This window comes from Ambystoma mexicanum, chromosome 2p (genome assembly GCF_040938575.1).
Source record: "Ambystoma mexicanum isolate Mex_15411 chromosome 2p, UKY_AmexF1_1, whole genome shotgun sequence".
Lineage (NCBI taxonomy): Eukaryota > Metazoa > Chordata > Amphibia > Caudata > Ambystomatidae > Ambystoma > Ambystoma mexicanum.
Window position 1 is genome coordinate 1,224,022,759 of NC_090923.1, and position 27,734 is coordinate 1,224,050,492.

The 27,734-nt window shown below is 50.6% G+C and overlaps 1 protein-coding gene across 1 annotated transcript in view; it reads left to right on the plus strand.

Moving 5' to 3' along the window:
- Positions 1-27,734, plus strand: part of UBA1 (ubiquitin like modifier activating enzyme 1) — a gene marked incomplete in the record, with an annotated part of 790,705 nt that overhangs the window by 546,902 nt on the left and 216,069 nt on the right. Inside the window, 1 exon segment of the mRNA XM_069645505.1 lies at positions 10,633-10,828. Coding sequence (XP_069501606.1) covers positions 10,633-10,828 — 196 coding nt within the window.

Below are 27,734 nucleotides of genomic sequence, written 5' to 3' on the forward strand. Positions count from 1 at the left end.
TGCACCCTGGTGAGAGGCTGGCTGGCAAACTTTATCAGCGGGTGGAAGACCATCTCCACCGACCGTTAGGTGCTGGACGCTCTCGCCCACGCAGACCCTCTCGAATTTCAATGGGAGTGTCCCAGAATACCACCAGTGGCCCGGCAGGAAAACCACGTCCCTCAGCTGTTGCTGGAAGTGTAGGCCATGCTGAAAAAAGGCACGATAGAGCTCGTCCCGAAGAGATTCCGGAGTGTACTCTAGGTACTTTGTCGTTAGAAAGAAGACCGAGGGCTGTAGGCCCATTCTCGACCTTTGACTGTACAAGTACATAGTCACAAAAATTCTGCATGGTCACTCTTCAGCACGTGCTCGGGCAGCTGGAAGAGGTGGACTTCCTGTCGTTGCTGGAATTAGAGGATGCATACTTCCACATCCCCATTCACAAGGTGTACTGCAAGTTCCTGCGTTTCGTGGTGCAAGGGAAGCACTACCAATTCAAAGCCCTTACCTTTGACTGAAGTCTGCACCATGGGTCTTCAAGTGCCTGGCGCCAGTGGCGGCTCAGCTGTGACTGCGGGGGATTCACGTCTACCCTTATCTGGACGACTGGCTCTTCCGGGCCAGCTAGAAGGAGATCGCTGTTGACCATATGGCGAAGACCGTGCACCTACTGAAGGATCTGGGGTTCTCAGTGAACTATGCAAAGTGCTGCTTGATTCAATCCCAGGACGTGCTGTTTCTGGGAGCCTGACTCAACAGTGTTCGTGGCATCTCTGTTGGAGGAGAGGATAGCGGCCATCTTGGGATCACCTGTTCCGCAGATGGGGCAATCCCCAGATCTATTTGCGGCAGCGACGAACAGTGTCGGAGGTTTGCCAGCAGGTTTCCCCCATCAGGGAGCATGGGGGATGCATTCTCATTCCCCTGGTATGGTCTGTTTCTGTAAGCGTTCCCTCCGTTGCCGTTGCTTCTTCGACTAGTCCATCAACTCGGAAGGTCCCGGTGCAGGATTATCCTTGTCGCACCAGCGTGGCCGAGGCAGATCTGTTACCCGGACCTTCTCGACATGTCGGCGTCCCCTCCAGTCAAGCTTCCGGTGGTCACAGATCTTCTAGCCAGAGAAGGAGACGCAATTCTGCATCACGACCCAGGATCGCTGAACCTGAAGGCCTGGCTCCTGCAGCGTTAGAGTTTGGTGGCTACGACCTCCCAGTGGATTGTAAGGAAGTGCTTGCCATGGCAACACCTCTCAAATGGTATGGATATAAATGGTAGAGGTTCGCCGTTTGGTGCCGTACACAGAAGATCGACCCTCTACAAGTCACGGCTCCGCAGGTGCTGCTGCATTTGCTGTCTTTGGCCAAAGCAGGGCTGGACCAGGCTTCCAACAAGGTTCATCTGGTGGCCATCTCCCGCTACACCAGATCTCCGGGATGGTCGTCGTTATGGTCACAGTCTGGTTAAGGAGTTTATTAAGGAACTGTTCTGTTTGTTCCCGCCGGTGAAGTTCTCCAGCCCCGGCGTGGGAGCTTAATGTGGTGCTGACTAGGCTCATGGGCCCTCCATTCAAACCTATGCAGACAGTTCCACTGAAGTTCTTATCGTGGAAGACGGCTTTCCTCGTGGCAATCACATCTGCACGACGAGTGTGAGATTCAGTCCCTGTCCTGTAGGCCACCTTATCTGACCTTTCTAGACACGAGGGTGGTGCTGCGGACGCACCACTCCTTCATGCCCAAGGTGCCGTCGGACTTTCATCTAAACGAGCCCTTGGTGTTGCCTTTTATTTTTCCGGACACCTTTGTCGCCGGCCGGGAGGACTTTGTACTCGCTGGATGTGGCTACAGCGCTCAAGTTCTATCTGGACCGCACAGTTTCCGGAAGACGTCACAACTGGTCGTGAACTTTGGCCCTGTGAACCATGGGAAGGCCTTCTTCAAGGCTTCCATTTCCAGGTGGCCCTCCGGCTGCATCACCCATTGTCACTGGTTGATAAACTGACTGTTGCCTGGCCATCTGAGCCCACTCGACCAGAGTGATCGCTGCAACGACAGAGATCCTGTCTGGTGTGTCCCTGCTGGACATCAGCAGGGCTGCTACGTGGAGGTCGGCGCACACCTTCGAGATTCTACTGCGTCGTCGGGGATTCCAGGGTTGAGTCGGCCAAGCAGTGCTGCGCAACCTGTTTGGTTGAAGGTGAACCTGATGAGGAGGTAAGGGATGCTTATATTGAACCTTGCCACCTCCTGTGGTTGTGCATCTGTGTATTGCTATGTATTCTTTATTCATGAGCATTTGAATGCATGCCAGACCCCATGCTGGAGAAGGAACAAGTTATGTACCTGTAACTGTTCTCCAGCATGGGTCTGGCATAGATTCACATGCGAACCCTCCCGCCTACCCCTCTGCGACTCGTCTCTTGGTCGTACTGCCATTTTACGTGCTACCAAATCTGAAGATTGCTGCCAGATAAGGGGCTTAGGTAGAGGGCAGTGATAGGCTGGGGCAGTATGACCCAGAGCTCAGTGATAGTGTGTTGGGAGAAAGACAGTTCAGAAATTAAACTGATTTTTTCTTCACCAAGGATTCCCAGCCTGACTGGAATATTCATGTGTTAGGCAAAGTTCCTCTGGGAACACTACAAACAACTCTGACTACAGGTATAGAAAACCCAACCTTTGGTATAAGCTTTTACAACACAGTTTTGGTAATGTTGAGCAGCTAGGCTTATCTCAAGAGGGGTCATTTGAGCTGTAGTGGAGTTGCACAGAGATTTACAGTTACAAGTATTCAAATAAACTCTTAAACTTAAGGTTTCTTGAATACATTAATAATTTGTCATTTAGAATAAGCCTTCTTCAGAAGGGAGCAATATAAAAAGTAACACTCAAATACACTTCAATACTGTACACTCTTAGTTTCCAAATCAGGAAAGATCCTTTTGGGGTGGCCCACAAACGCAACCTACACCCTCACGTGACTTCAGTAGTTAGGGTGCTGGGGACATTAATAACTTACTGTTTGCATTTGGAATACTCTTAGAAGTTGGTAAAAGGAAAAAGTTAATAGAACAAGAGACCACAAATATTCTTAAGCAGGCAAATACTTTTGGATCCCCCAATAAGAGTCATTCAGTACAATAGGCTAAGCCAAAGTCAATGGGCAAAAGTCTTATATAGGATGCAGCACTTCTGGTAGGTAAGTAGAAAAGTCTTTGCACAATGTTTTAAAAGTCTTTGAAGAAAAGAAGAATCAAAAGGGCCTACAAGCTTATTACACTTGTGAGTAGTAGAAGATGCAAGCAACTCTACAGTAGGAGGTAAGTTCTGACTTTTTACAGTACCTTTGTATTAAAGAAAAAGTGCAGCAGATGAACTCAGTTCCTGAGCAGCTCTGCAGCTCTCACTGTTACTGGGCCTCAGTCAAGACAAGAGGGGGGGACTTCTGGAGACTCCTGCACTGCAATTAAAGGGATGGTCACCGCTCGCAACCGGGAATCTTCAAATCAGTGGCTGTTCAGTGTTTCAGCTCCTTGCGTCTACCGCAAATAGCAACACTGTGGTTCCTGGCTGTCTAGATGGACTTTCCTTGCTTCTGTGGTCCCGCGCTTTGTTGAGGGGGCTCAGGCTCATTCAGTCCTGCTTCCTGGGAGTCCGGAGGATCTTCCTGGAGCTCTTGGCCAGCTTAAAAGCAACACACAAACTGGTGTTCCTCCCTCAGGCTATATGGTTTCCAGCAGAAACTCTGTGGAACTTGAACCAACTCCAAGATGGATGTCCAGGTGTCTTACTTTGCAGTTGATTGGTCCCAAGAACTCAAGGGGAGGAGAAGTCATTGCAGAGGCTTCTTTGTCGATGCAAATTTGTAGTTTCAGCCCAGCAACAGGGCTTCAACGGCAAACCAACGGTCCAGGAGTTGCAGCAGGCGTCCTCTTGAAGTTCTTCGGTGAATTCGTCCAGTGGTTGACGGCCTTCCAAGCCCAAAGCCTCGCCTTTTATTAATTTCTCTCCCATTCTTTCCAGACTAGCTTTCAGTCACCCAGCAGGGTGGCTGTTCTTGCTGGACATTCAGCCGACCAATCACCACAGAGTGCATTTGGGTCTCCTAGGAGACTAATTACAGGGAGTTTTGGGCACCTCCCTCACTCTCACTTCCTGCCTACCCAAGACACCCTGGAGCCAGAGGCGGGCTTCACTTGTGAATCCTGCCAAAGGCAAAGCGAACAATCTGACCAAACCTGGTTTGGCGCGCAGAGTAAATCTCAAGGACATTTCCACAAAAAAATGGCAAAAAAAGACCCGGGCCATTTTGACAAAAGTTGCATTTTTGGGTGCTTTACTGCAGCTGCGAAAGCAGCCCGTGGTAAATGCACACCACGATAGTTAAAATGAAACCACTGCCACCAGCCATTCAGTGAGTAAAGGGTAACAAAAATGTTACATGAGAAGCTAGACAAAGGGGATACTAGGAACCCCTCTAGCACCCTATTGTAAGATAGTGTGTGCTGGGTCTAGAAAGTTACAAATGTAAAATTCAATTTCAGTTTAATGCTCTGGGAAACAGTTTATCCCAGAGAAGGTATTTAAACCTTTGGGAAATCTGGAAGACTTCCCTGTGCCACTGCACTGAAGGTGCTGTGTGACACAATGTAAAAGAGTATGCCTATGGAGTTTGTCAGGCTCCATAACCAAAGAACACAAAGTTCAAAATCACATTAAAATAAATGAGTGGGAAAAAGGGTCTCACCCTCTCCAGGTTAAAAAAAAATCAAGTCCTCAAAATCCAGCAAAGTTGCTGGGGGTCTCTAAGGTGGAGGGAATTAGCACATTTCTGAGAACTCTCCCTAACATCATGAGCATGTGAATTCATACCAGACCCATGCTGGAGAAAAATAGTTACAGGTAAGTAACTTGTTCCTTATATTCGGGATGTAGGGGTGAAAAATATAAAGGAACAGTAGAAAACTCAAGTGGATGTTGTGCATATACCAAGTTTGGTGAATGATGTAGCCGAAAAAAGAGAGCTGTATCGCTATCTTGCACATTTATTATCTTAACAATGTAAAGAGAATTCTCCAGCATTGGATCTTTCATGGATTCACATGCTTAGAATATTCCCCGTCGTCCGGCTGGGAATCCTCGGTAAGTTATATAGACATTTTCCATAGGAAAAAATTCAGACACTTTTGTGTCCTATCCACGTCGTTTTGGGCCGCGCACGCCGGCGCCACTAGGACGTAGGGGTATATATAGCTCCACCCCCGCGACTCCCTCAGATTTCAACCGTCTTCCAAAGTGGTGGGATTACCTCCCGGATCTACTATTTGGTTAGGCTGTTCTTCTGCGACTGTTTGTTCTTTTCAAGAGAATGTCTGGAAAGGCGTTGTTTCGTTCGTGTGCTACGTGCGGCCTTAAGGTGTACGTGGGGGATGGTCATATGGACTGCATTTACTGCCTTCATCCTCACCACACGGCGGACACTTGTGAAATCTGTCAGGGTTTCTCCCAGAAGACCTTCAAAAATTGAAAAAGACGCCTGGTCGATTGGCTCAACGACGGAGCGGGTGCGTACCCGGCATCGGAGGTGGGCTCCACGGCCTCAAAAAGTAAGTCGGAACCCCTGACGAAGAAGGCACGTGCTGCTGAGAAACGAACCTCGGAGTCGGCCGAAAGACGACCCTCGGAGAAACATTCGAAAGCCTCCTCATCTTCACACAAGGCTCCATCTTCCTCCTCATCTAAAAAGGAGAGAAAAGAATCCTCTAAATCCTCCTCAGGAGACCGTCATAAGTCTACCTTGAGTCGAGAGGCCGCGGCCAGTAAGTCGGCCCCAAAAGCGGCGGGAACACCAAGGCCCTGCGCCATTGGCTTCGCTGACCACCCGCTCGTCGACGCCTGTGTCATCGGCGGCTCCTCCCGCATGTCAGACTGCAGCGGTAGGAAACATATCGTCGACAGTGGTCCCGTCGATGGGATGGCAGCCGGAGGTCTTCGATCCCGTCCCGCCGGAGGCCCTGCTTCAACCAGAGGCGACTTTCTACATCGTTGGCTGACGAGGAACGCGACACGGTCGCGCGCCCAACCGATCTGGGTCTGCAACCGACCAGCGCAATGTCGCTCTTGGGTGTGGGTTCCATCCCTACTACCTCATCATTACTGAACCCCCCAGGCGGTTCTGTCCTTGGAAGTGCTAAATACGCTACAGAAACTGTTACAGCGTTTGGACACACAAATACCCCAGCCTGGGGCCCCGACACGGATAGTCTACGCCATTCGTCGACGAGCCGGGCCCGGCTCCTCGCTCGGCGACCAGGATTACGGCCGCTTCCCACGTGCCGGAAGATTGTCCTACCCTGCAAGTAGAAGGAGAACTACAGGACTCTGACCGTGAGCGATCAGGTTCACACAGCTCACTATCCCCCTCAAGGGACCCAACTTGGGACTCTGAAGCGGAGGTGGAAGCTCAGAGAAGTCCGGCACATCCATCGCCGCCTGACGACGTGGGTGCATTCCATGCCATGATGAGTAAGGCGTGTTCGGAGTTTGGCCTAGTTCCTGAAGAGGAGAAAAAGGATTGTTTCCTATTGGTTCATATGGGCAAGAGAAGGAAATCCATATTCGCCATCCCGATTTTGGATCATGTCTGTCAAGAGGGCCTGAAGGTCACTCGGAGCCCTGCAGAGTGGTAGGAATTTTCGTTCCTTTCGTCCTTTCAGAGGGGCCTCTGGTAACTCCCGGTTTGGGTCATCTAGAGACTGAGGTTTCAGCAGACCCTCCTACTCGTCCCAAGGCTACAGGCGTGCGGCCCAATCCTTGAGTAGAGGAAGAGATTACCAAGCCTCCAGACGACGGAGTGCCTACCCTTCGTTGACGAAAGATAAACAAACCAAGAACCAACAATGACCTGCTTCAGGGCGTCCTGGGGAGTAGAGTGTCTCGTCACATCGACGAGTGGGAGTGCATAACAGACTGATGGGTTTTAGACCCGATTCATCTGGGCCACGCTCTACAGTTCAAGGGCAAGCCACCACACATTCCACCGGTGTTCTCGGCCCAGCCCCACCTTCAAGTACTGCTACAGGAGGTGGCGCTTATGCTGCAGAAAGGGGCAATAGAACTGGTGGCAGAAAAAGGGCAGGGAGTGTACTCCTGGTACTTTGTCGTCAAGAAACCAAATGGAAAATGGCGTCCCATTCTGGATCTACGAGCGCTCAACAAACTGCTCAAGAATTTAAAATTCAAAATGCTGACGCTTCAGGAGGTGGTCCGAACGATACAACCCGGAGATTATTTGTCATCACTAGACGTTCAGGACGCATACTTCCATATCCTGATGCGTCGCCGGCACAAAAGATTTCTGCGGTTCGTCGTCGGAAGAACCCACTATCAGTTCAAGGTCCTCCCGTTCGGCCTAAAATCGTCCCCCAGGACGTTCACCAAATGTCTGGCTCCAATAGCAGCTTGGCTCAGAAAGGAAGGTCACCATGTGTACCCTTATTTAGACGATTGGCTAGTGAGGGGACGGTCTCCAGAAAGGGCACAAGAAAGCCTAGATGCCACCCTGGCCCGCCTGCAACGTTTGGGCTTCGCAGTGAACTTCGACAAGTCCTCGTTAAAGCCTTCAAGGACCTTGGTCTTTTTGGGAGCAGAGTTCCACACACAGTCGGGACTGGTGAAGCCATCCCCCGAAAGGATTCACAGACTGCAACAAAAGTCATCGGAATGGGAGATCAACACCAAAGTGTCAGTACGAAGGTACATGTCCCTGCTGGGGACCATGTCGTCCTGCATACCCTTGATAAACAACTGTTGCCTCTTCATGAGGCCTCTTCAAGAATTCTTGGCGGACACAGACTCGAGGACGCTGGTCGGACAAGTTGACCATCAACGGCCAGCTCGTGCAGGCGCTTCAATGGTGGAGAATCTCCATACACCTAGCGAAGGGAATGCCCTTACTGGAGCCTGCGTTCCAGAAGACAGTGGTTACGGATGCTTCTCTAACTGGGTGGGGAGCTCATCTGGACTCCTTACAGGTTCAGGGTCGTTGGTCATCGGAAGAGTCCTCCCTCCACATCAACCTGCTAGAGTTGAGGGCGGTGCGTTGGGCCCTGAAATCCTTTCTGCCACAGATAAAGGGCTCGGTGGTGAGAATGACAGACAACACGACAACCATGTTTTATCTACGGAAGCAGGGAGGAACACGCTCCAGGAGCCTATCGACGGAAGCCCAGGAGATCTGGCATTGGGCCCTACAACACGACATACATCTGTTGGCGTTCCACTTACCAGGAGTAAAAAAATGTGCAAGCAGACGCTCTCAGCAGAGAGATGAATTGTCTACACGAATGGGAACTGAACGATCAGCAACTGCACCGGATCTTCGCGGCATGGGGTCATCCGGCCCTCGATCTCTTTGTGACAAGAGACCACAAGAAATGCTCCCAGTACGCGAGCAGGTGGCCACAACTAGACTCGCTAGGGGACGCGTTCTCCTTCCCGTGGACGGGCAAGTTTCTGTATGCCTTCCCCCCCCCCCCCATTCCCTCTCATCCGTCGGACTTCCCCCCCCCCCACCCCCCCCCCATTCCCTCTCATCCGTCGGACTCTGCAATGGATCCACAGATCTCCTTGTCGGGTGATCCTGGTGGCCCGTATTGGGCCAGACAAGTGGTTGGGCTCCGATCTACTTCACCTCTCAGCGGCAGAACCAATGAGGTTCCAGAAGATCCCCAACCTTCTATCTCAGGAGAAAGGGACCGTTTGGCATCACGACCCGGACAGCCTCAGTCTGACGGCCTGGCTCCTGATTTCGCCGAGTTTGGCGCGTTAGCGATTCCAGCGGATTGCCGTCGTATTTTGCAAGCCGCAAGGGCACCTTCCACGAACGCTTCATACACATACAAATTGAAAAGGTTCTGCATATGGTGCGCAGGTCAACTAGCTCTGGTCCCGCGGGCGATCACACCGGAACAAATCCTACCATACTTGCTGCTCCTGGCAAATAACGGGTTATCTGTTTCATCCATAAAGGTGCATCTAGCTGCCATTCCGAGATTTACTCGGAAGAGACATTACACTCCACTGTTCAGTGACCGCCTAGTTAAACACTTCCTTAAAGGGTTGTTTAGAACCTTTCCTCCCAAGAAGAAGTTTCCTCCGATCTGGAGTCTGGTCCTGGCAGCCCTGATGAAACCCCCCTTTGAACCAATATCATCGACATCATTAAAATTCTTGTCTTGGAAATTGGCTTTCCTGGTGGCCATTACTTCTGCTCGTCACCTGTCGGAAATACAAGCTCTAGTGATCGACCCTCCGTATTTGAGGTTTTTCAGTAATAAAGTAGTGCTGGCCACTAACCCGCATTTCATACCTAAAGTGCCTTCCGTGTTCCATAAACACGCTGCTATTGTGTTGCCTACATTCTTTCCAACGCCGTCTTCAGTAGCAGAGAAGACTCTCCATACATTGGACGTGAAAAGAGCTTTGCAATTTTACCTCCATCGCACTCAAAACTTCAGAGACACGAGACAACTCTTCGTAGTTTATGGCCCTGCGGCTAGGGGTAAAGCGCTTTCAAAACCAGGACTATCCAGATGGGTGTCTTCGGCCATTTCTTCTTGTCATTCTAAGGCCAGAAAGCCGCTAGAAAAGCGTCCAAGGGCCCATTCAACGAGATCTACATCGTCGTCGACGGCTTTGTGGTCCAGAATTCCGCTGGGGGCCATCTGCCAGGCCGCTTCCTGGTCGGTACCACACACGTTTACCCGGCATTACTGTCTCGCACAGCAACATGCTGAAGATACACAGATGGGGTGGGCAGTACTACGTCATCTGTTCCAATAAGGTAAGCCCCAAGTGGGTTGCATCCTTCGGCAACTATGCTTTAAAGTGTCGTGTCTTTTACAGTTAACATGCTATAATGTACTGTTGCCATAGTAAGTGAGCACTGTGCTTGTTGTGATGTTGGTTTGCATACACACCTCCAATGTTGGGGGATACTGCTATACAATCTATTCTAAGCATGTGAATCTATGAACGATCCAATGCTGGAGAAGGGAATAGTTTCTTAACTGTAACTCCATTTCTCCAGCATTGGTATCTTTCATGGATTCACATGCGCCCGCCGGCCTCCCCTGAGCATGCAAACCAGAGATCCCCCCTGACTACTTTGGGGGCTGAAATCTGAGGGAGCCGCGGGGGCGGAGCTATATATACCCCTACGTCCTAGTGGCGCCGGCGTGCGCGGCCCAAAACGACGTGGATAGGACACAAGTGTCTGAATTTTTTCCTATGGAAAATGTCTATAACTTACCGAGGATTCCCAGCCTGACGGGGAATATTCTAAGCATGTGAATCCATGAAAGATACCAATGCTGGAGAAATGGAGTTACAGGTAAGAAACTATTCCCTTATTCTGAATAAAAGACTGTAAAGCAATGACCAGATCAGGTCTTTACGGAGTTCTTTTTATTGCCTTGTAGGCCTGCCCAAAAAACATCTGGGAAACCTCTAAGCATGTTTAATGGCACATTAATTTCCCCGCAATACCTTTTTGCAAGTCTCATTTCCTCCACTTTAATTCAGGTCCAAGTTAAATCTGACATTGCCTTCCAACAATTTGGATTGACCTGATTTATTTTTTATTTTTTAGGGATCCCAAGTTTATGGATCGAACTCTTAAACTGCCAGGTTCGCAGTCCTTGGAGGTGGTTGAAGCAGTCTACAAGAGCCTAGTGACGGACCGTCCAAAGTCTTGGCAAGATTGTGTTGCCTGGGCCTGTAGCCACTGGCATAGCCAGTACTCCAACAACATCCGGCAGCTGCTGCACAACTTCCCTCCAGAACAGGTACATCACTTGTATCAGGGCTCAAAAGAACAGATGTCTGCATTTTCATTTTTGAGACTACATGCTCTAATTAGTTTTACATTCCCTGATGGTTTACAGTCTGTTCTTGGCACAGTATCAGAATGAAATCCTAAACAAGCCTTGACAGCATTTTGTGGGCTGCTTAATCTGCAGCCTACTTCAGTAGTCTTATTGCATAGTACCTATTCTGTTTGCCATTATTTTAATACTAATAGTGTTTTAAGGGTTTTTCAGAACCAGCCTGTGGGAGGGTTGTTAAAACCTTTTTTCTAAAGTCCAACTAAGGGCTTCATAAAACCAAATCTGAGGAAGTACAAAAACTCCACTGTTAGTATAAGGCTTTACTACCAGAGAACATTTGGTAGCTTAGAGCATCCAGGTGTATCGTAGGTGGGAGAGGGGGCTGTAGCTTGGTAATAAGAAATTGTAGCTTCTGATGTTTGTTAATCTGCTTAGAATCGCATGCTGTGCATATGGCTGGACATCCACTGGTAAACGCAGAGTATTGCATCTTGTCTTTTGAGGATTGAAAGGGGATGTCTGCATCGGCGTGTCTAAAACTATCCCTACCATGACTTGTACCCAAAATCCCTCAAGTGCCGAGGTCCCTCAGATTGTTTTTTTCTGCCCAGATTACTGGTCGCCCTAATGTGGAGCATTTACATGGAGATAGCCTTATTGCCATTATCGACTTTGTTGTTATTACCATTAAGTCACTTCGACAGTTGAATCCTGTGTGAACGCTGAAGACTGCTGCAGACTTTTGATGCCTGTTGATCCCGGCGGTGCTGCCGTCCACGTGGCCGGGCCTTCTGGCTGGCCTACACGGTAGGAAGAGTAGGGTCGGGTGGACATTTTCTTTACAAATATGCCTTTACTCTTTCCCCTCTGTTCCCTGGGTTTCGTCATTGCTGTAACTGTTTTTCGCTATGGAAAAGACTCAATTTAGATTTTGTCCCTCGTGCAGGGCCAAATATCAGTGGAAAGACTAGCACGCTCGGTGCAACAATTTCTTCCCTTTGACCACAAAGAAGCAAGTTGCGGTCTGTAGACTCCTGCGCTTAAGACTCTTCAGGCGCACCGCTTGAAGCGGTGGGTGGCGTACGGCATGTCGCAGGCCGAATGTTCCTCCCACGCTGTTGCAACTGCCCGAAAGTGATGTGGGGGGGGGGGGCTGGGGTGCACTAGCGATTTCAAGGCCTCTGTATCAGACGCCATTGACCTAACGGTAGACTGCTCTCGGTCCACGACGCCCATCCCGACCCCACTAGTCCTGACGAGAGTCACGCTATGGGTAAATCACCCAGCGACAGGGGCGCACACTATCAGAACACCAAGCGCACAACCCAAGGTTCTGCTTTGGCCGGCACAGTCCAAGCGTGCCAACGGAACCGTCAAACTTCAACGGGATCCTCTGATCGGCATGATCTGCAACCTTCCCTGCAGCCACGGCCTCGGACTGGGCAATCCAAAGTAAAGGGCGCTACCACTAAAAGACACGGGGATGTCGATGCTCCAGGACGACGCGCAGACGCTGCTTAAGGCCAGGTTGGCGATTTAAATCCACCACTCAACCCCCAGTGTCAAAATCCACAGTAAAGCCTCAGGTTCAGCTGGTAGACCACCCAGATTCTCCGACCATTGGCAAGAGCATCGCAAGGATTACTTCGGCAGTTAGACTGAAGGAACGGTCGAAGGAGGCGGCGAAGCACAAAGAACGGCCTAGTGACGTGTCGAAAGATGGACTACAGCGGCCCGAACCCCGCAGGGACTACGCTGAGTCCTGTGCCTTTGTCTGGCACTTTGGATGACAAATTTCGACGTCACAAAGAAGACGATTAACTTTTTCCTGCTCCTGAACCACACTGGTTCATCCTCATGGACCAGGGAGAAATTTGAGGGATGCATGGACAGATTAGAAACATTTCTTATTCCGAGACCCTTGCTCCCAAGAGGCTTCATTCTACACCTGTATCCAAGTTTCAAAGGACCTTGGAGGATCAACATGAGTATACCTGTGTCCTCACAGATGAGGATGTTATGCACACTTGATCAGGATGAGGATGGCAGCTTTCTGGAAAACTACAATGTGGATGATCAGGCGGTCTTATGGACGTTTGGGAAGACAGCCGTCAGGTTGAGGCTCAGCCCTGGATGTCTCCTACTCCCACCTAGGACCAAGATGTCCTGTGCGTAGATTCCCCTCCCTCCACTCGGCTCGCCAAGCCTCCACAGTGGATTACAAGATGGCGTTCAACGCCATCTTGAAAAAGACGGCTGACCATTTTCAGATCGCCACCCAAGAGGCTTACCAGACTCGGATTTTTGTGGAGGATATACTCCAAGAAAAACCTCTGGCCAGCCAGGCCATCCCTTTGTTGAATTCAATCAAGAGGAGATTGCCACCTTCCTTATTGACGCCACCCCAGACCAGGGCAGTGAACCCTAGGGTGGAGAAGCTCTTTCCTCGTCCTCCTACCGACCCTGCCTACATCAAAGTTCATGCCACTCCAGATTCTTTAGTGGTTACCACTACTAGCAAATAGGCTGGTGTTCCCCTTTCTGCAGGAGAGGCACCACCCGATGAGTCCAAGAGACTTTATGCACTGGGAAAGAGGGTAACTACTGTGGCTGCGTTTTTCACCCGATTAGCCAATAATAACCACGCTATTGGCTAGCAATGAAGACGTCCAGTGGAACCTTCTGCAAGAAGGCCTTGTAGTGCCAGAATCTGCATGGACCAAGTTGCTCACCATCGTTACAGAAGGCAAGCAGCAGGTCAAACAGAATGTGATCAAAAACACTCTGGATGCTGACGAGACAGCGGGAAGAACCCTGGCACAAGGTACCCTGCTCAAGAGACCTGCATGGCTAAGAAACTCTGGTTTCAAGCCAGAGAGCCAAGCAACACTGATTAACAAACCCGTTGAGGAAACCAATCTGTTTGGCAAGGCGGTGGACAATGCCCTTAAAACAGCCAAGAAAGAACATGAGACACTGAAGTACCTTCAACAGATTACCCAGAAACCCTTTCCTCAGAGAGAAAGCGGCTCCCGCCGGTCCTTTCGTGGGCAATCTCGTTTTTCCAAGAACCAGTATGATGCAGAAAACTGGGATTTGGGACAAGGGTCTAATACCTCTGTTAGGTAAAGTTTGTATGCAGTACCCTCTGGGAACACTACAAACAACTCTGACTACATGTTTAGGAAACCCAACCTTTGGTGTAAGCTTGTACTACACAGTTTTGGTAGCGTGTTGAGCAGCCAGGCTTATCTCAAGAGGGGGGCAATGTGAGCTGTAGTGGAGTTACAGATTTACAGTTACAAGTATTCAAATAAACTCTTAAACCCAAGTATTCTTGAATAAACAATTTCAGTCGGTTAGAATAAACTTTCAGAAGGTAGCAATATAAAAGTAACACACAAATGCACTTCAAAACTGTACACTTTCTAAATCAGTAAAGACCCTTTTGGGATGGCCCACAGACACAACCTACACCCACAAGTGACTTCAATAGCTACGGTGCTGGGGACATTAATATCTTACTGTTGTCATTTAGAATACTCTTAGAAGTTGGTAAAAGGAAAAGGTTATTAGAACAAGAGACCACAAATATTCTTAAACAGGCAAATACTTTTGGATCCCTCGAGGAGTCATTCAGTTCAACAGGCTTAGCCAAAGTCAATGAGCAAAATTCTTGTATAGGATGAAGCACTTCTGGTAGGTAAATGGAAAAGTCTTTGGACAATGTTTTAGAAGTGTTTGAAGAAAAGAAGAATCACATGTAGGGCCACAAGATGATTACTTGCGAGTAGTAGAAGATGCAAGAAACTCTACAGCAAGAGGTTAGTTCTCTCAGACTTTGTACAGTACCTTTTGAATTAAAGAAAAAGTGCGGCAGATGATTTCTGTTCCTGTGCAGCTCTGACGATCTCACTGTTCCTGGGCCTCAGTGGTGGGGACAAGAGGGAGGACTTCTGGGGACTCCTGCACTGCAATGGGACGGTCACCGCTCGCAACTGGCAATCTTCAAATCAGTGGCTGTTTAGTGTTTAAGCTCCTTGCGTCTACTGCAAATAGCAACACTGCGGTTCCTGGCGGTCGAGGTGGCCTTTCCTTGTTTCTGGGGTCCCGCACTCTGAGGGGGTTCAGGCTCAGTCAGTCCTGCTTCTTGGGAGTCCGGAGGATTTTCCTGAAGCTCTAGGCCAGCTTAAATGCAACGCACACCATCTGGTGTCCCTCTCCCTGGCTATACAGTTTCCAGCAGCAACTCTGGAAATTCAACCAGCCGCGAGATGGATGTCCAGGTGACTGACTTTGGAGTTGATTGATCCCATCAACTCATTGGGAGAAATCGTCCTTGCAGGGGCTTCTGTCTATGCGAAATTGGAGTTTCAGCACAGCAGCAGGGCTTCACCGGGCAAACCAACAGTCCAGGAGTTGCAGCAGGTGTCCTCTTCAAGTTTTATTCAGTTCCTTCGTCCAGTGGTCGACTCTAGCTTCCAAGCCAAAAGCCTCACCTTTTTAATCAGTTCTCCCCCATTCATTCCAGCATAGCTGTCAGTCACCCAGCAGGGTGGCACTCCTTGCCGGACAGTCAGCCGGCCAATCACCACAGAGTGCATTTGAGTTGCCTTGGAGACTAAGCACAGGGAGCTTCGGGAACCTACTTCACTTCCTTTAAAGTGACCATACAAAACTTTTGAGGTTTGACAAATTTGTTCACTGGCCGCAAGTCTAGCACAGTGCGCATGGTGAGATCCTTTTTGGGTACCAGGAAGTACACTGAATAAATACCCTAGTTTACCTGTAGAATAGGGACAGCTTGTATGGCGTCCTTTCCTAGAAGGGTCTGCACCTCTTGCAGTAGGATTTGCAGTTGGTCTGGCATCCGGCGTCTCGGCGGTCTGAATTGGGGTGGTTGGGCGACCGTCTTGAGTACCCACTGGTCTGTTATCCCCTCCCATGCAGTAAGGAAAGATGTTATATGCCCCCTTGAATGGGGTGGCATGGGAGGGGACCTGGATCTACAGGTCATTTCTGACCAAAGGCCGGAGCGCCTCTGGGGTTGGAACCTAGTCCTCTACACTTCCCACGCTGCTGTCCTCTGGGTACATAAGTGGCAGAGGTTGTTGGGGAGAATTCTCAGAAGTTTGCTAATTCCCTCCAGCTTGGAGACCAGCAACTTTGCTGGATTGTGAGGACTTGATTTTTTTTAACCTGGAGAGTGAGAGACCCCTTTTCCCACTCTCATGCATTTTAATGTGATGTGTTTGAACTGTTTCTCTTTTGGTTGTGGAATCTCACAAAGGCATCATCTTTTACATTGTGTCACACAGCACTTTCAGTGCAGTGGCACAGGGAAGTCTTCTAGATTCCCAAAGGTTTGAATACCTTCTCTTGGATAAACTACTGTTTCCAAGAGCAGTAAACTTAAATTGACTTTGCTTACGTTTGTAACTTTCTAGACCCAGCACACACTATTTTACAATAGGGTGCTGGAGGGGTTTCCTAGTATCCCCTTTGTCTAGCTTCTCATATAACATTGTTTGTTACCCTTTCCTCACTGAATGGCTGGTGGCAATGGTTTTGTTTTAACTACCGTGGTGTGCATTTACCGCGGGCTGCGTTCCCAGCTGCAGTAAAGCACCCTAGGGTGCTATTTTTGTCAAAGTGGCCAGGTCTTCTTTTTTCGCCATTTCTTTGTGAAAGGGTCCTTCTTGAGATTTACTCTGCACGCCAAACCAGGTTTGGTCCCATTGTTCACTTTGCCTCTGGCGCCAGGGTGTCTGGGGTAGGCAGGAAGTGAGGGAGGTGCTCGAAACTCCCTGTGCCGCTAACGCCCTCGCCATTGTGACGTATACGATGGGGAACTTGGGTTGAAGATGACCCCCCCCCTTCCTGGACTTTCTTCCCGACGACAAGCGGGCTGAGGCCTTGGAGATTCTACAGGAAGGCAAGGTGGCTTCGGACCACGCCATTACAGTGGCCACGGACATTGTCGGTACAGGATTCTGCCAGATGGGCAATAGCGTTTGCCTTAGTCGAAGAGGCTGGCTGAGGGCCACGCATTTCCACCAGGATTTTCAGTCGAACGTGTTGGACATGCCCTTCGATGGGGACAATTTGTTTGGAAAAATAGACAAGTCTCTCCAGGCCATCAAAGCAGACAGGCGGCTCGTGCCCTGGGCACACTTCAGCTACGGTGGGTAATCCAAAAGTTCCTCTAAAATTCGGAGGAGGTGTCTCGTCCTACCGTCAGCTTCCGATTTCCCCCCCCCCCCCTGCTCATCGGCCCAGGAGACCTACAGGAGCCGCGCCAAGTCTGGAGGCAGACTCCCTCGCCAAGGCAGCGCTTCGACGACAAAGCAAGATTGAACAGGCCGTGCAGTCGGGCCCCCACCCGTGGACCCCGCTGGGAGGCCGGCTGACGAACTTAATCAGCGTGTGGAAGACCCTCTCCACCGACCGTTGGTTGCTGGACGCTCTTGCCCACTGCCACAACCTAGAGTTCCAACGGAAATATCCCAGGATACCACCAGTGGCCCTTCAGGAAAACCACGTCCCTCAGCTGCTGCTGGAGGTACGGGCCATGTTAAGAAAGGGGGCGATCAAGCTCGTCCCGAAGAAGCTCCGGAGTGTACTCTCGTTACTTCCTCGTCAGACCACTGGCGGTTGGAGGCCCATTCTGGACCTCTGCGTCTGAACAAGTACATAAAGTCCCAAAAGTTTCGGATGGTGACCCTTCAGCACATGCTTGGACAACTGGAGTGGGGGGGGATTTTCTATCATTGCTGGACTTGGAAGATGCCGATTGTCACATCCTGATACACAAGGGACACCACAAGTACCTACGCTTCAAGGTTCAAGGACAACCTTACCAGTTCAAGGCCCTTCCCTTCGGGTTGAAGTCGGCGCCATGAGTGTTCATCAAGTGTCTGGCTCTGTGGCGACGCAGCTACGTCTACGAGGGATCCATGTGTACCTGGACTATAGACTCATCTGTGCGAACTCAAGGGACATCGGAGTCAACCAGATGACGAAGACAGTCCAACTCCTGTCGGAACTGGGGTTCTCTATAAACTTTGCAAAGTCCTGCTTGACTCAATCGCAGGACGCACTGTTTCTGGGAGCCCGACTAAACAGTGTTGTGCCTGGCCTCTCCGTCGGAGGAAAGGATTGCGCCATCTTGGGCAAGGTACAACGGCTGTTGGCCCTGAAGGTCGCAAGGATAAGATCCATCAAGTCCCTACTCTGCATGATGTCGTCATGCATTTACCTCATTCGGCTGTGCAGGCTGCGGATGCGTCTTCTGCAGGAGTTCCTCTATGCCCACTGGATACAAGTGAAGGGGAGCTTCGAAGACAAGGTCGCACTAGACGAGAGATTTTGTCGAGCGATATGGTGGTGGGCAGTGCGCGCACATCTGTCCGCAGGTGCAGATTTCCAGATCCCACCTCTTCAGGAGACTGTCACGACCGACTCCTCCCTGGAAGGATGGGAAGCGCATTCCAGAAGCCTTCATGCAAGTGGTCTGTGGCTACTGGAGGAGAAGTTGTTGCACATCGTGTTGGCGCTGCGGGCAATGTTTTGGGCCCTCAAGGGTCAAAGTGGTACGGGTCTTCACGGATAACACCACCACAATGTTCTACATCCGGAAGCGGGGGGGAAACAGATCCCCGACGCTCTCAAAAGAAGCGCAGGACCTTTGGCACTGGGCCGTAGCCCAGGGGATGTTCCTTGCCCCGTTTCATCTAGCAGGAGTGAAGAACACCATTTCTGATTCTCAGCCGGGAGCTGCACTCTTGCCATGAGTGGGAACTAGGGCAAGACCAAGTAGATCACCTGTTCCGCAGATTGGGCAATCCCCAGATCGATCTGTTTACGACGGCGACGAACACCAAGTGCCGGAGGGTCGCCGGCAGGTTTCCCCAGCAGGGGAGCATGGGAGACGCATTCTCATTCCCCTGGGACGGCCTATTTCTGTATGCGTTCCCTCCGTTGCTGTTGCTTCTTCGACTAGTCAATAAACCAGACGATCCCGGTGCAGGATGATCCTTGTTGCACTGGCGTGGCCGAGACACATATGGTACCCGGACCTTCCGGGCATGTCCAGTCAAGCTTCCGGCAGACGCAGATCTTCTCGCCAGGGAAGGAGGCGCGATTCTGCACCACGACCCAGAATCGCTGAACCTGAAGGCCTGGCTCCTGCTGCATTAGAGTTTGTGGTCTACGATCTCCCAGTGGATTGTAAGTTGGTGCTCGCCAAGGCAGAGCTTCATTTACTCTCAAATGCTACAAGTGGAAGAGGTTTGCTGTTTTTTGCCATACTCAGAAGATTGACCCTCTACGAGTCACTGCTCCGCAGGTGCTGTCGTATTTGTCGTTGTCCAAGGCAGGACTGGCCCATGCTTCCATCAAGGTTCATCTGGTGGCTATCTCCCGCTACACCATATCGTCTCGACTATCATCCTTCTGTTTGCATCTTTTGGTCAAGTAGTTCGTCAAAGCACTATTTCGCTCGTTTCTGCTGGTGAAGGCTCTGGCCCTGGCGTGGGAGCTCAGTGTTGTGCTTATTAGGCTCATGGGTCCGCCATTCGAGCTTATGTATTCTGCGCCAGTGGCATTTTTGTCGTGGAAAACAGCGTTTCCTGTAGCCATCACCTATGCACAATGAGTGGGAGAGCTCCAGGCCCCCTCTTGTAAACCACCTTACTTGACATTCCACGAGACGAGGGTGGTGCTACGGGCGCACCCCTCCTTCTTGCCCAAGGTGTTGTCAGACTTTCATCTAAACAAGCCCTTGGTGTTGCCTATATTCTTCCCGACTCCTTTGTTGCTGGCTGAGAGGACTTTGTACTCGCTGGATGTGGCTAGAGCGCTGAAGTTCCGGGAGTACCGCACAAAGAGTCTTCGGAAGACGTTGCAACCTTTTGTAAACATTGGCTCTGTTACCATGGGAAGACCCTCTCCGAGGCTTCCATTTCCAGGTGGCTCTCCAGCTGCATCACAGGTTTGCGAACCGACTGTTGCCTGGCCATCCGAGAGCCCATTCGACCGTAGTCATCGCTGCAACTACGGCGTTCCTGTCTGGTGTGGCCCTGTTTGACATCTGCACGTCTGCTACATGGAGGTCGACGCACACCTTCATGAAGTTCTACTGCATCGACAGGGATTCCAGGGAGGGGTCCAGAGTCGGCCAAGCAGTGCTGCGAAACCTGTTCGCTTGAAGGTGAACCTGGTGAGGAGGTAAGAGATGCCTAATGTTGAGCCTTGCCACCTCCCGTGGTTGTGCATGTGTGTACCACTATGTATTCATTATTCATGAGCATGTGAATCCATGCCAGACTCCATGCTGGCGAAGGAACAAGTTACTTACCTGTAACTGTTGTTCTCACCATGGGTCTAGCATGGATTCACATGTGAACCCTGCCGCCTACCCCTCTGCGGCTCTTCTCTTGGTCCTACTGCCACTTTACGTGTTACAAATCTGAAGATGGCTGCCAGAGGGGCTTAGGTAGAGGGCAGTCATTGGCTGGTGGCAGTATGACCCAGAGACTAGCGATTGGTTAGGAGGAAGACAGTTCAGAAGTGAAACTGATTTTTTATTTACTGAGCATTCCCAGCCTGACAGGGAATATTCATGAGCATATGAATCCATGACAGACCCGTGCTGGAGAACAGTTACTGGTAAGTAACTTGTTCCTTATCCCAGAGAAGGTATTTAAACCTTTGGGAAATCTGGAAGACTTCCCTGTGCCACTGCACTGAAGCTGCTGTGTGACACAAAGTAAAAGATGGTGCCTATGGAGTTTGTCAGACTCCACAACCAAAAGAAAGTGTTCAAAATCACATTAAAATACATGAGTGGGGGTGGGGGGAGGTCTCACTCCAGGTAAATAAGCAAGTCCACAAAACCCAGCAAAGTTGCTGGGGGTCTCTAAGGTGGAGGGAATTAGCACATTTCTGAGAATTCTGCCGAACAGTCTCCAGCTACTTCAGTCAACGTTCAGGATCTTCGTCCAAGAGGAAGTCTGACCATCCAGGCAAACTCAAGATGGCCCCTGAGACAGCCAAGGAGAAGTCAAAGGGGAGCGAGTCTCCGACCTACCACCTAAGGAGCAGGACAAGGGACAGGTCCTGACTGTGATGGCCCAGGTACACCTGACGAAGGCTGCGGCTTCCATTGAGGTGGTGGCGGACCCGCAGGGTGCCCTGCCGAAGGCAAGTGTCCCTCCCTGCCAGGAGGGAGTCTCCATTCCAGTCCATCAAATACCCCGAAGTAGATGATGCTGGTCATCTCCCTGAGACACTCACCTCTGGACGCGAAGAAAGGGGCGGAGGCACGGAGGTCCTCCAGGGCACGGATATCTCCTCAGAGGAGCTGGTCTACCTTCAGACCATCCAGGAGGGTGATGACGATGAGAGAAACGTCAGTATTGCGCCCTACGGCGAGGGCGACAACTACTAAGATACCGTTGAGGAAGGCGACTGAGAGCCTCAGGACGACTAGGGCCTTGTCTCTCTTCCTGCGCCCCAGCTTCCTATTTGCCCTTCGCCTCACCTGACCCCTAGAGACCTCTGTGGACATTCTTTCTGCTCTGCATACACTGGTATCTGAGATACAGAAGAGGATGCCGGTAACTGCCGACCCTCTAGCGATTGGGGGTGGGGAGGGCGGTGAAACTGCAAGCCAGGAAGAGGCACCCATTGCCTCCTTGCCACACTTCGCCGCCCTCTCATCCCCTGAGGGATGAGGCAGATCCTGGCACGATGGTGGGATGGGGGGGGGGGGATCTCCTGTCTCCTCTGCCCAGATCCTCCCCGCCGGATGAGATCGGCTCATTCCATGAGATCTCCAGAGCTTCGGGACTCTTACAGCTCTCGCGAGAGGAGAAGGAGGGCTTCTTATACCAGCGTTGCGAGGCGAAGAGAAAGACCATCCTTTTGGTCCCACTCTTGGATGACATTTGGGACGAGGGCCTGTCGCTCATGAAGAACCCTTCTATGGCCCCAGCAAAGGGGGACCGCCTAGAGAAGAAATACAGGGTGCCGGACTCTGCGACCAAGTGCTTGCGGGCCCAACCATCCCCAGACACAGCTCTCTGCAGCGGCCAAGAAGTAGTAGTCGGGCGCTTCCTCTTCAGTAGCATCCACCCCTCCTGACAGCGCGGGGAAGAAGTTTGACGCTATGGGACGAGTTAACTACTCTGCAGCGACGACCATCAAGGCCGCCAATGCTCTCGCTATTGTAGCGCGCCACGACCGAGAGCTGTGGTTCAAGCTTGCGCCTCTGCTGGACTTCAACCCCGACGACAAGAGGTGGGGAGGCGGAGATTCTGCAAGAAGGCGAGGTGGTGTCGAACCACGCCATCAGTGGCCACGGACATGGCCGACGCGGGGTTCCGCCAGATGGGCAACAGCGTTTGCCTTTGTTGCAGTGGCTGGCTCAAGACCACCAACTTTCAACAGGAGGTTCATACGAGGGTTTTGGACATGCCCTTTGACGGAGATAATCATTTTGGGAAGGCTGTAGATGAGTATCTTCAAGCTATCAAAGCGGAGACGGCACATGCCCTGGGCACCCTACAACAGCGACACCCGTCCTTTCGATCTGTAGGCAAGTCTCACCGTTCTTCGAAGGATGACGGCGGGGGCTCCTCTTCTTAACATCAACCCTCCCGATCCTCGACCAAAGAGACCAACCGAGGCCCCTCCAAGACCTTCGGTGGAGGACGCCATTGTTGGCAAGGACCCCAAGGCGGCCTGTCAACCTCCAAACAAGAATGAACTTCCATGACGGCTGTCCCCCCACCCGTGCACCCCGGTGGGAGACCATCTGGCAAACTTTGTCATTGTGTGGGAGACCATCTCCACTGACCATTGGGTGATGGACGCTCTCGCCCACAGACACACCCTAGAGTACCAACGGAAGTGTCCCCAGATACCCCCGGTGGCCCGGCAGGAAAACCATGTCTCAACTGCTGTTGGAGGTTCGTGCCATGCTAGAGAAAGGGGCGATAGAGCTAATTCCAAAGCGACTCCGGGGCTCCGGAATGTATTCAAGGTACTTCCTAGTGTGAAAGACCGGGGGCTGGAGGCCCATGCTCAACCTACGGCGATTAAGGAAGTACATAAGTCTCAAAAGTTTCAGATGGTCACCCTTCAACACGTGCTCAGACAACTGGAAGAGGAAGACTTTCTGTTGTCGTTGGACCTGGATGATGCATATTTCCACTTCCACATCCCCATTCACAAGGGACAATGCAGGTTTCTGGGCTTCGTTGTTCAGGGGAAGCATTCCCAATTGAAGGCCCTACCCTTCGGATTGAAGTCATAGCCCAGAGTCTTCAAGTACCTGGCGTCTTTGGCGGCCCATCTGCAACTGCAAGGGATCCACGTCTACCCTTATTTGGACGACTGGCTCATCCTGGCCAGCTCAAGGAGCATCACAGTCGACCACACCGCGAGGACGTCCGCCTACTGACAGATCTGGGCTTTGGTGAATTCCTGGGATCCCGGCTCAACCCGGTGTCATGCCTGGTGTTAACGTCTGAGGAGAGAGTGGCGGCCATCCTGGGCAATGTGCAGCGGCTGCTCGCTCTGAAGATTGCCACGGTGAGGGCCATCAAGTCCCTGCTCGGCATGATGTAGTCATGCATTTCTCATCCGACTCTGCAGGCTACGGATGTGGCCACTGCAGGATTTTCTTGACGCCCATTGGATTCAGGTGTCCGGAAACTGCAGGACAAGATCTCTCTCGACTAGGGGTTCCGTCGGGCTATAAGGTGGTGGGGCATGTGCTCTGATCTGACCGGAGGCGTGGATTTCCAGGCACCACCACATCAGGAGACTAACGACCGCCTCTCTGGAAGGACGGAAGTCTTCACGTCAGAAGCCTGTGGCTACCGGAGGTAAAGGCATTGCATATCAATGTTCTGGAGCTACAGGAGGTGTTCTGGGCCCTAAAATCGTTCATGCCGTCCCTCAAGTGCAAAGTGGTGCGGGTCTTTAGACAATACCCCCACAATGTTTAACATCAGAAAGCAGGGAGGCCACCAGGTCCCGAGCGTGCTCTAAAGAAGCGCAGGACTTATGACATTGGGCCGTCACTCAGGAGATGTTCCTCATGCCGTTTTATCTGGCAGGAGTCAAGAACACAGTCGCTGACTCTGAGCAGGGAATTTCGGCAGGACCAAGTGGAGAACCTGTTCCGCAAATGAGCAATCCCCAGATCGACTTGCTTGCGATGGCGACTACCACCAAATGCTGGAGGTTTGCCAGCAGGTTTCCCCGGCAGAGGAGCATGGGGAATGCATTCTCATTCCCTTGGGAAGGCCTCTTTCTGTATGCGTTCCCTCCGTTACCTTTGTTACTTCGAGTAATCAATCTACTCAAACAGTGCCAATGTTGGATGATCCTTGTCGCACTGGCGTGGCCGAGGCAGATCAGTACCTGGACCTTCTCAGCATGTCAGCGGCGCCACCAGTCAAGCTGCCAGTGGGCGCGGATCTTCTCGCTAGGGAAGGAGGGAGGTGCCATTCTTCACCACGATCCAGGGACTCTAAACCTGGAGGCCTGGCTCCTGCAGCGCTAACATTTGGTGGCTATCTCCTGGTGGACTGCAAGGAAGTGTTCACCAAGGCTAGAGCATAGTCTATTTTGAAATGCTACGGACTCCAGTGGAACAGATTTGCTATCTGGTGCCGTTCCCAGAAGATCGACCCACTGAAGGTGCTGCCATATTTGGCCATGCCTCCATCAAGGTTCTTCTTGTTAGGCAAAGTTTGGGTGCACTACACAAAACCCTGAATACAGGTATAGGAAACCCAACCTTTGGTATAAGCTTGTACTACACAGTTTTGGTAGTGTGTTGAGCAGCCAGGCTTATCTCAAGAGGGGTCAGTGTGAGCTGTAGTGGAGATAGAGATTTACAGTTACAAGTATTCAAATAAACTCTTACACACAAGGTTTCTTGCGTAAACAGTTAATAATTTCAGTTAGAATAAGCCTTCTTCAGAAGGGAGCAATATAAAAGTAACACACAAATACACTTCTATACTGTACACTCTTAGTTTCTAAACCATTGAAGACCCTTTTGGGATGGCCCACAGACACAACCTACACCCTTAAGTGACCTCAATAGCTAGGGTGCTGCTGGGGGCATTAATATCTTACTGTTTGCATTTAGAATACTTTTAGAAGTAGGTAGAAGGAAAAGGTTATTAGAACAATAAGTGACCACAAATATTCTTAAGCAGACAAATACTTTTGGATCCCTTGAAGTCTCATTCGGTACAACAGGCTAAGCCAAAGTCTTATATAGGATGAAGCACTAAGTCTTTGCACAATGTTTTAGAAGTCTTTGAAGAAAAGAATAATCAAATGTAGGGCCACAAGCTGATTAGACTTGTGAGTAGTAGAAGATGCAAGCAACTCTACAATAAGAAGTAAGTTCTCTCAGACTTTACAGTACATTGGTATTGAAGAAAAAGTGCAGCAGATTTCTGTTCCTGTGCAGCTCTGCAGATCTCGCTGTTCCTGGGCCTCAGTCGTGGGGACAAGAGGGAGGACTTCTGGGGACTCCTGCACTGCAATGGGACGGTCTCCGCTCGCAGCCTGCAATCTTCAAATCAGAGGCTGTTCAGTGTTTCAGCTCCTCGTGTCTACCGTAAATTGCAACACTGCGGTTCCTGGCTGTCGAGAGGGGCTTTCCTTGCTTCTGGGGTCCCGCACTCTGTGGGATACAGGCTCGGTCAGTCCTGCTTTCTGGGAGTCAGGATGATTTTCCTGGAGCTATAGGCCAGCTTAAAAGCAACACACACATACTGGTGGTTCTCTCCCTAGCTATTTGGTTTCCAGCAGCAACTCTGTGAAAATTCAACCAGCTCCAAGGTTGATGTCCAGGTGGCTTACTTTGGAGTTCCAACTCATGGGGAGAAGTCGTCCTTGCCGGGGCTTCTCTGTCGATATGAATTTGGAGTTTCAGCACAGCAGCAGGACTTCACCGGGCAAACCAACAGTCCAGGAGTTGCAGCAGGCGTCGTCTTCAAGTTCTTTGGTTCCTGTTGGGGAGAATTCTCATAAATGTGCCAATTCCCTTCACCTTAGAGACCCCCAACAACTTTGCTGGATTTTGAGGACTTGATTTTTTTTTTACATGTAGAGTATGAGCCTTATTTCCCACTCTCTCGTATTTTGATATTCATTTTACACTTGTGTTCTTTGATTATGGAGTTTGACTACTCATTGGCCATTGGCATCATCTTTTCATGTGTCGCACAACACCCTCAGTGCTGTGACACAGGGAAGCCTTTTAGACTGCCCCAAGGTTTAAACACCTTCTCTGCGATCAACTGTTTCCCAGAGAATGTAAAGTTAAATTGGCTTTAATAGTCTTTTTAAATCCCTAGACCCAGCACACACTATCTTCCAATAGTGATGGAGGGGTTACCTAGTATGCCCTATGTCTAGAAACTCATGTAGCCGTCAAATGCTACCCTTTCCTATCGAAATGGCTGCTGGCAGTGATTTTACAACAAACTACCATGATTTTTCGCGACCGCGATCACCGGTAGCTAAAAATCACGGGAGCCATGTTTTTCGAGATGGCGTCTGAGCCCCCTTTGTTTAAACAGGTCATGGTCTTCTTTTTTCGCCATTTCTTTTTGGAAAGGTCCTTCTTGAGTTTCTCTGCATGCCAAACCAGGTTTGGTCCCTTTGTTCCTATGCCTTTGGCAGGCTTCAGGACTGAAGACCGCCTCTGGCACCCGAGTGTCTGGGTGGCACCCGAGTGTCTGGGGTGGGCAGGAAGTAAGGGAGGTGCCTGAAACTCCCTGTGCTTGGTCTCCTAGGAGACCCCAATGTACTCTGGCGTGATTGGCTGGCTGGCTGACTGTCCAGCAAGGACAGCCACCCTGCTGCGTGAGTGGCAGCTAGGCTCGGATGAATGGGGGAAAACTGTTTAAAAGGCAATTCTCTTGGCTTGGAAGGCAGAGTCGACCACTGGAATGAAAGAACCGAAGACAAGCTGGAAGGAGACAGCTGCTGCAACTACTTGGCTGTTGGTTTGCCAGGTGAAGCCCTGTTGCAGGTCCGAATCGCCATGTTCATCTCGACAGAAGCCCTTCAAGGACGACTTCTCCCTTTGAGTGGGTGGGACCAATCAACTCGTAAGCCACCTGGACACCATTCTTGGGAGCTGGTTGTATTTTCCTCAAAGTGCTGCAGGAAACCGAATAGCCAGGGAGAAGGACTCCAGTTTGTGTGCGTGGACAGCTACCGGAATCGAATATTTGCCAGTTTGACAGCTTTTTGACCAGTCCCTGTGCAGTGCAAGAGTCCCGACGTCCTCCCTCTTATCCCCACGACTGAGGCTCAGGAACAGCGAGATCTGCAGGAACAGAAGTCTTCAACTGCATCTTTTTCTTCAATATAAAATACTGTGAAAACCTGACCGAGAGAACTTGCCTCTCACTGCGAAAGTGCATACAACTTTGGCAACTTGCAGGCCTAGTCAGCTTGTGACCCGACATCTGAACCTTTCTTCTATGAACTACTTCTGAGGACCATGGCAAAGACTTTTCCGGTTAAATACCAGAACCGTTTTTACTTGTACAAGACTCTAGCCCATTGACTTTGGCCTACCTATTGCATTGAATCAACTCCTCTGGTGAACTCAAAATATTTGCACTGTTTAAGAGTAACTCTTTTTCTGATGTTTGTTAATCTGCTTAGAATCACATGCTGTGCATAATCTGACATCCAGTGGTCACTGCAGAGTATTGCATTTTGTTTTTTGTAGTACAAAAGGAGACGTCGACAAGGCGTGTCTAACACTATCCCTATAGTGACGTGCAGTGTACCCACAACCCCTCACGCGTCG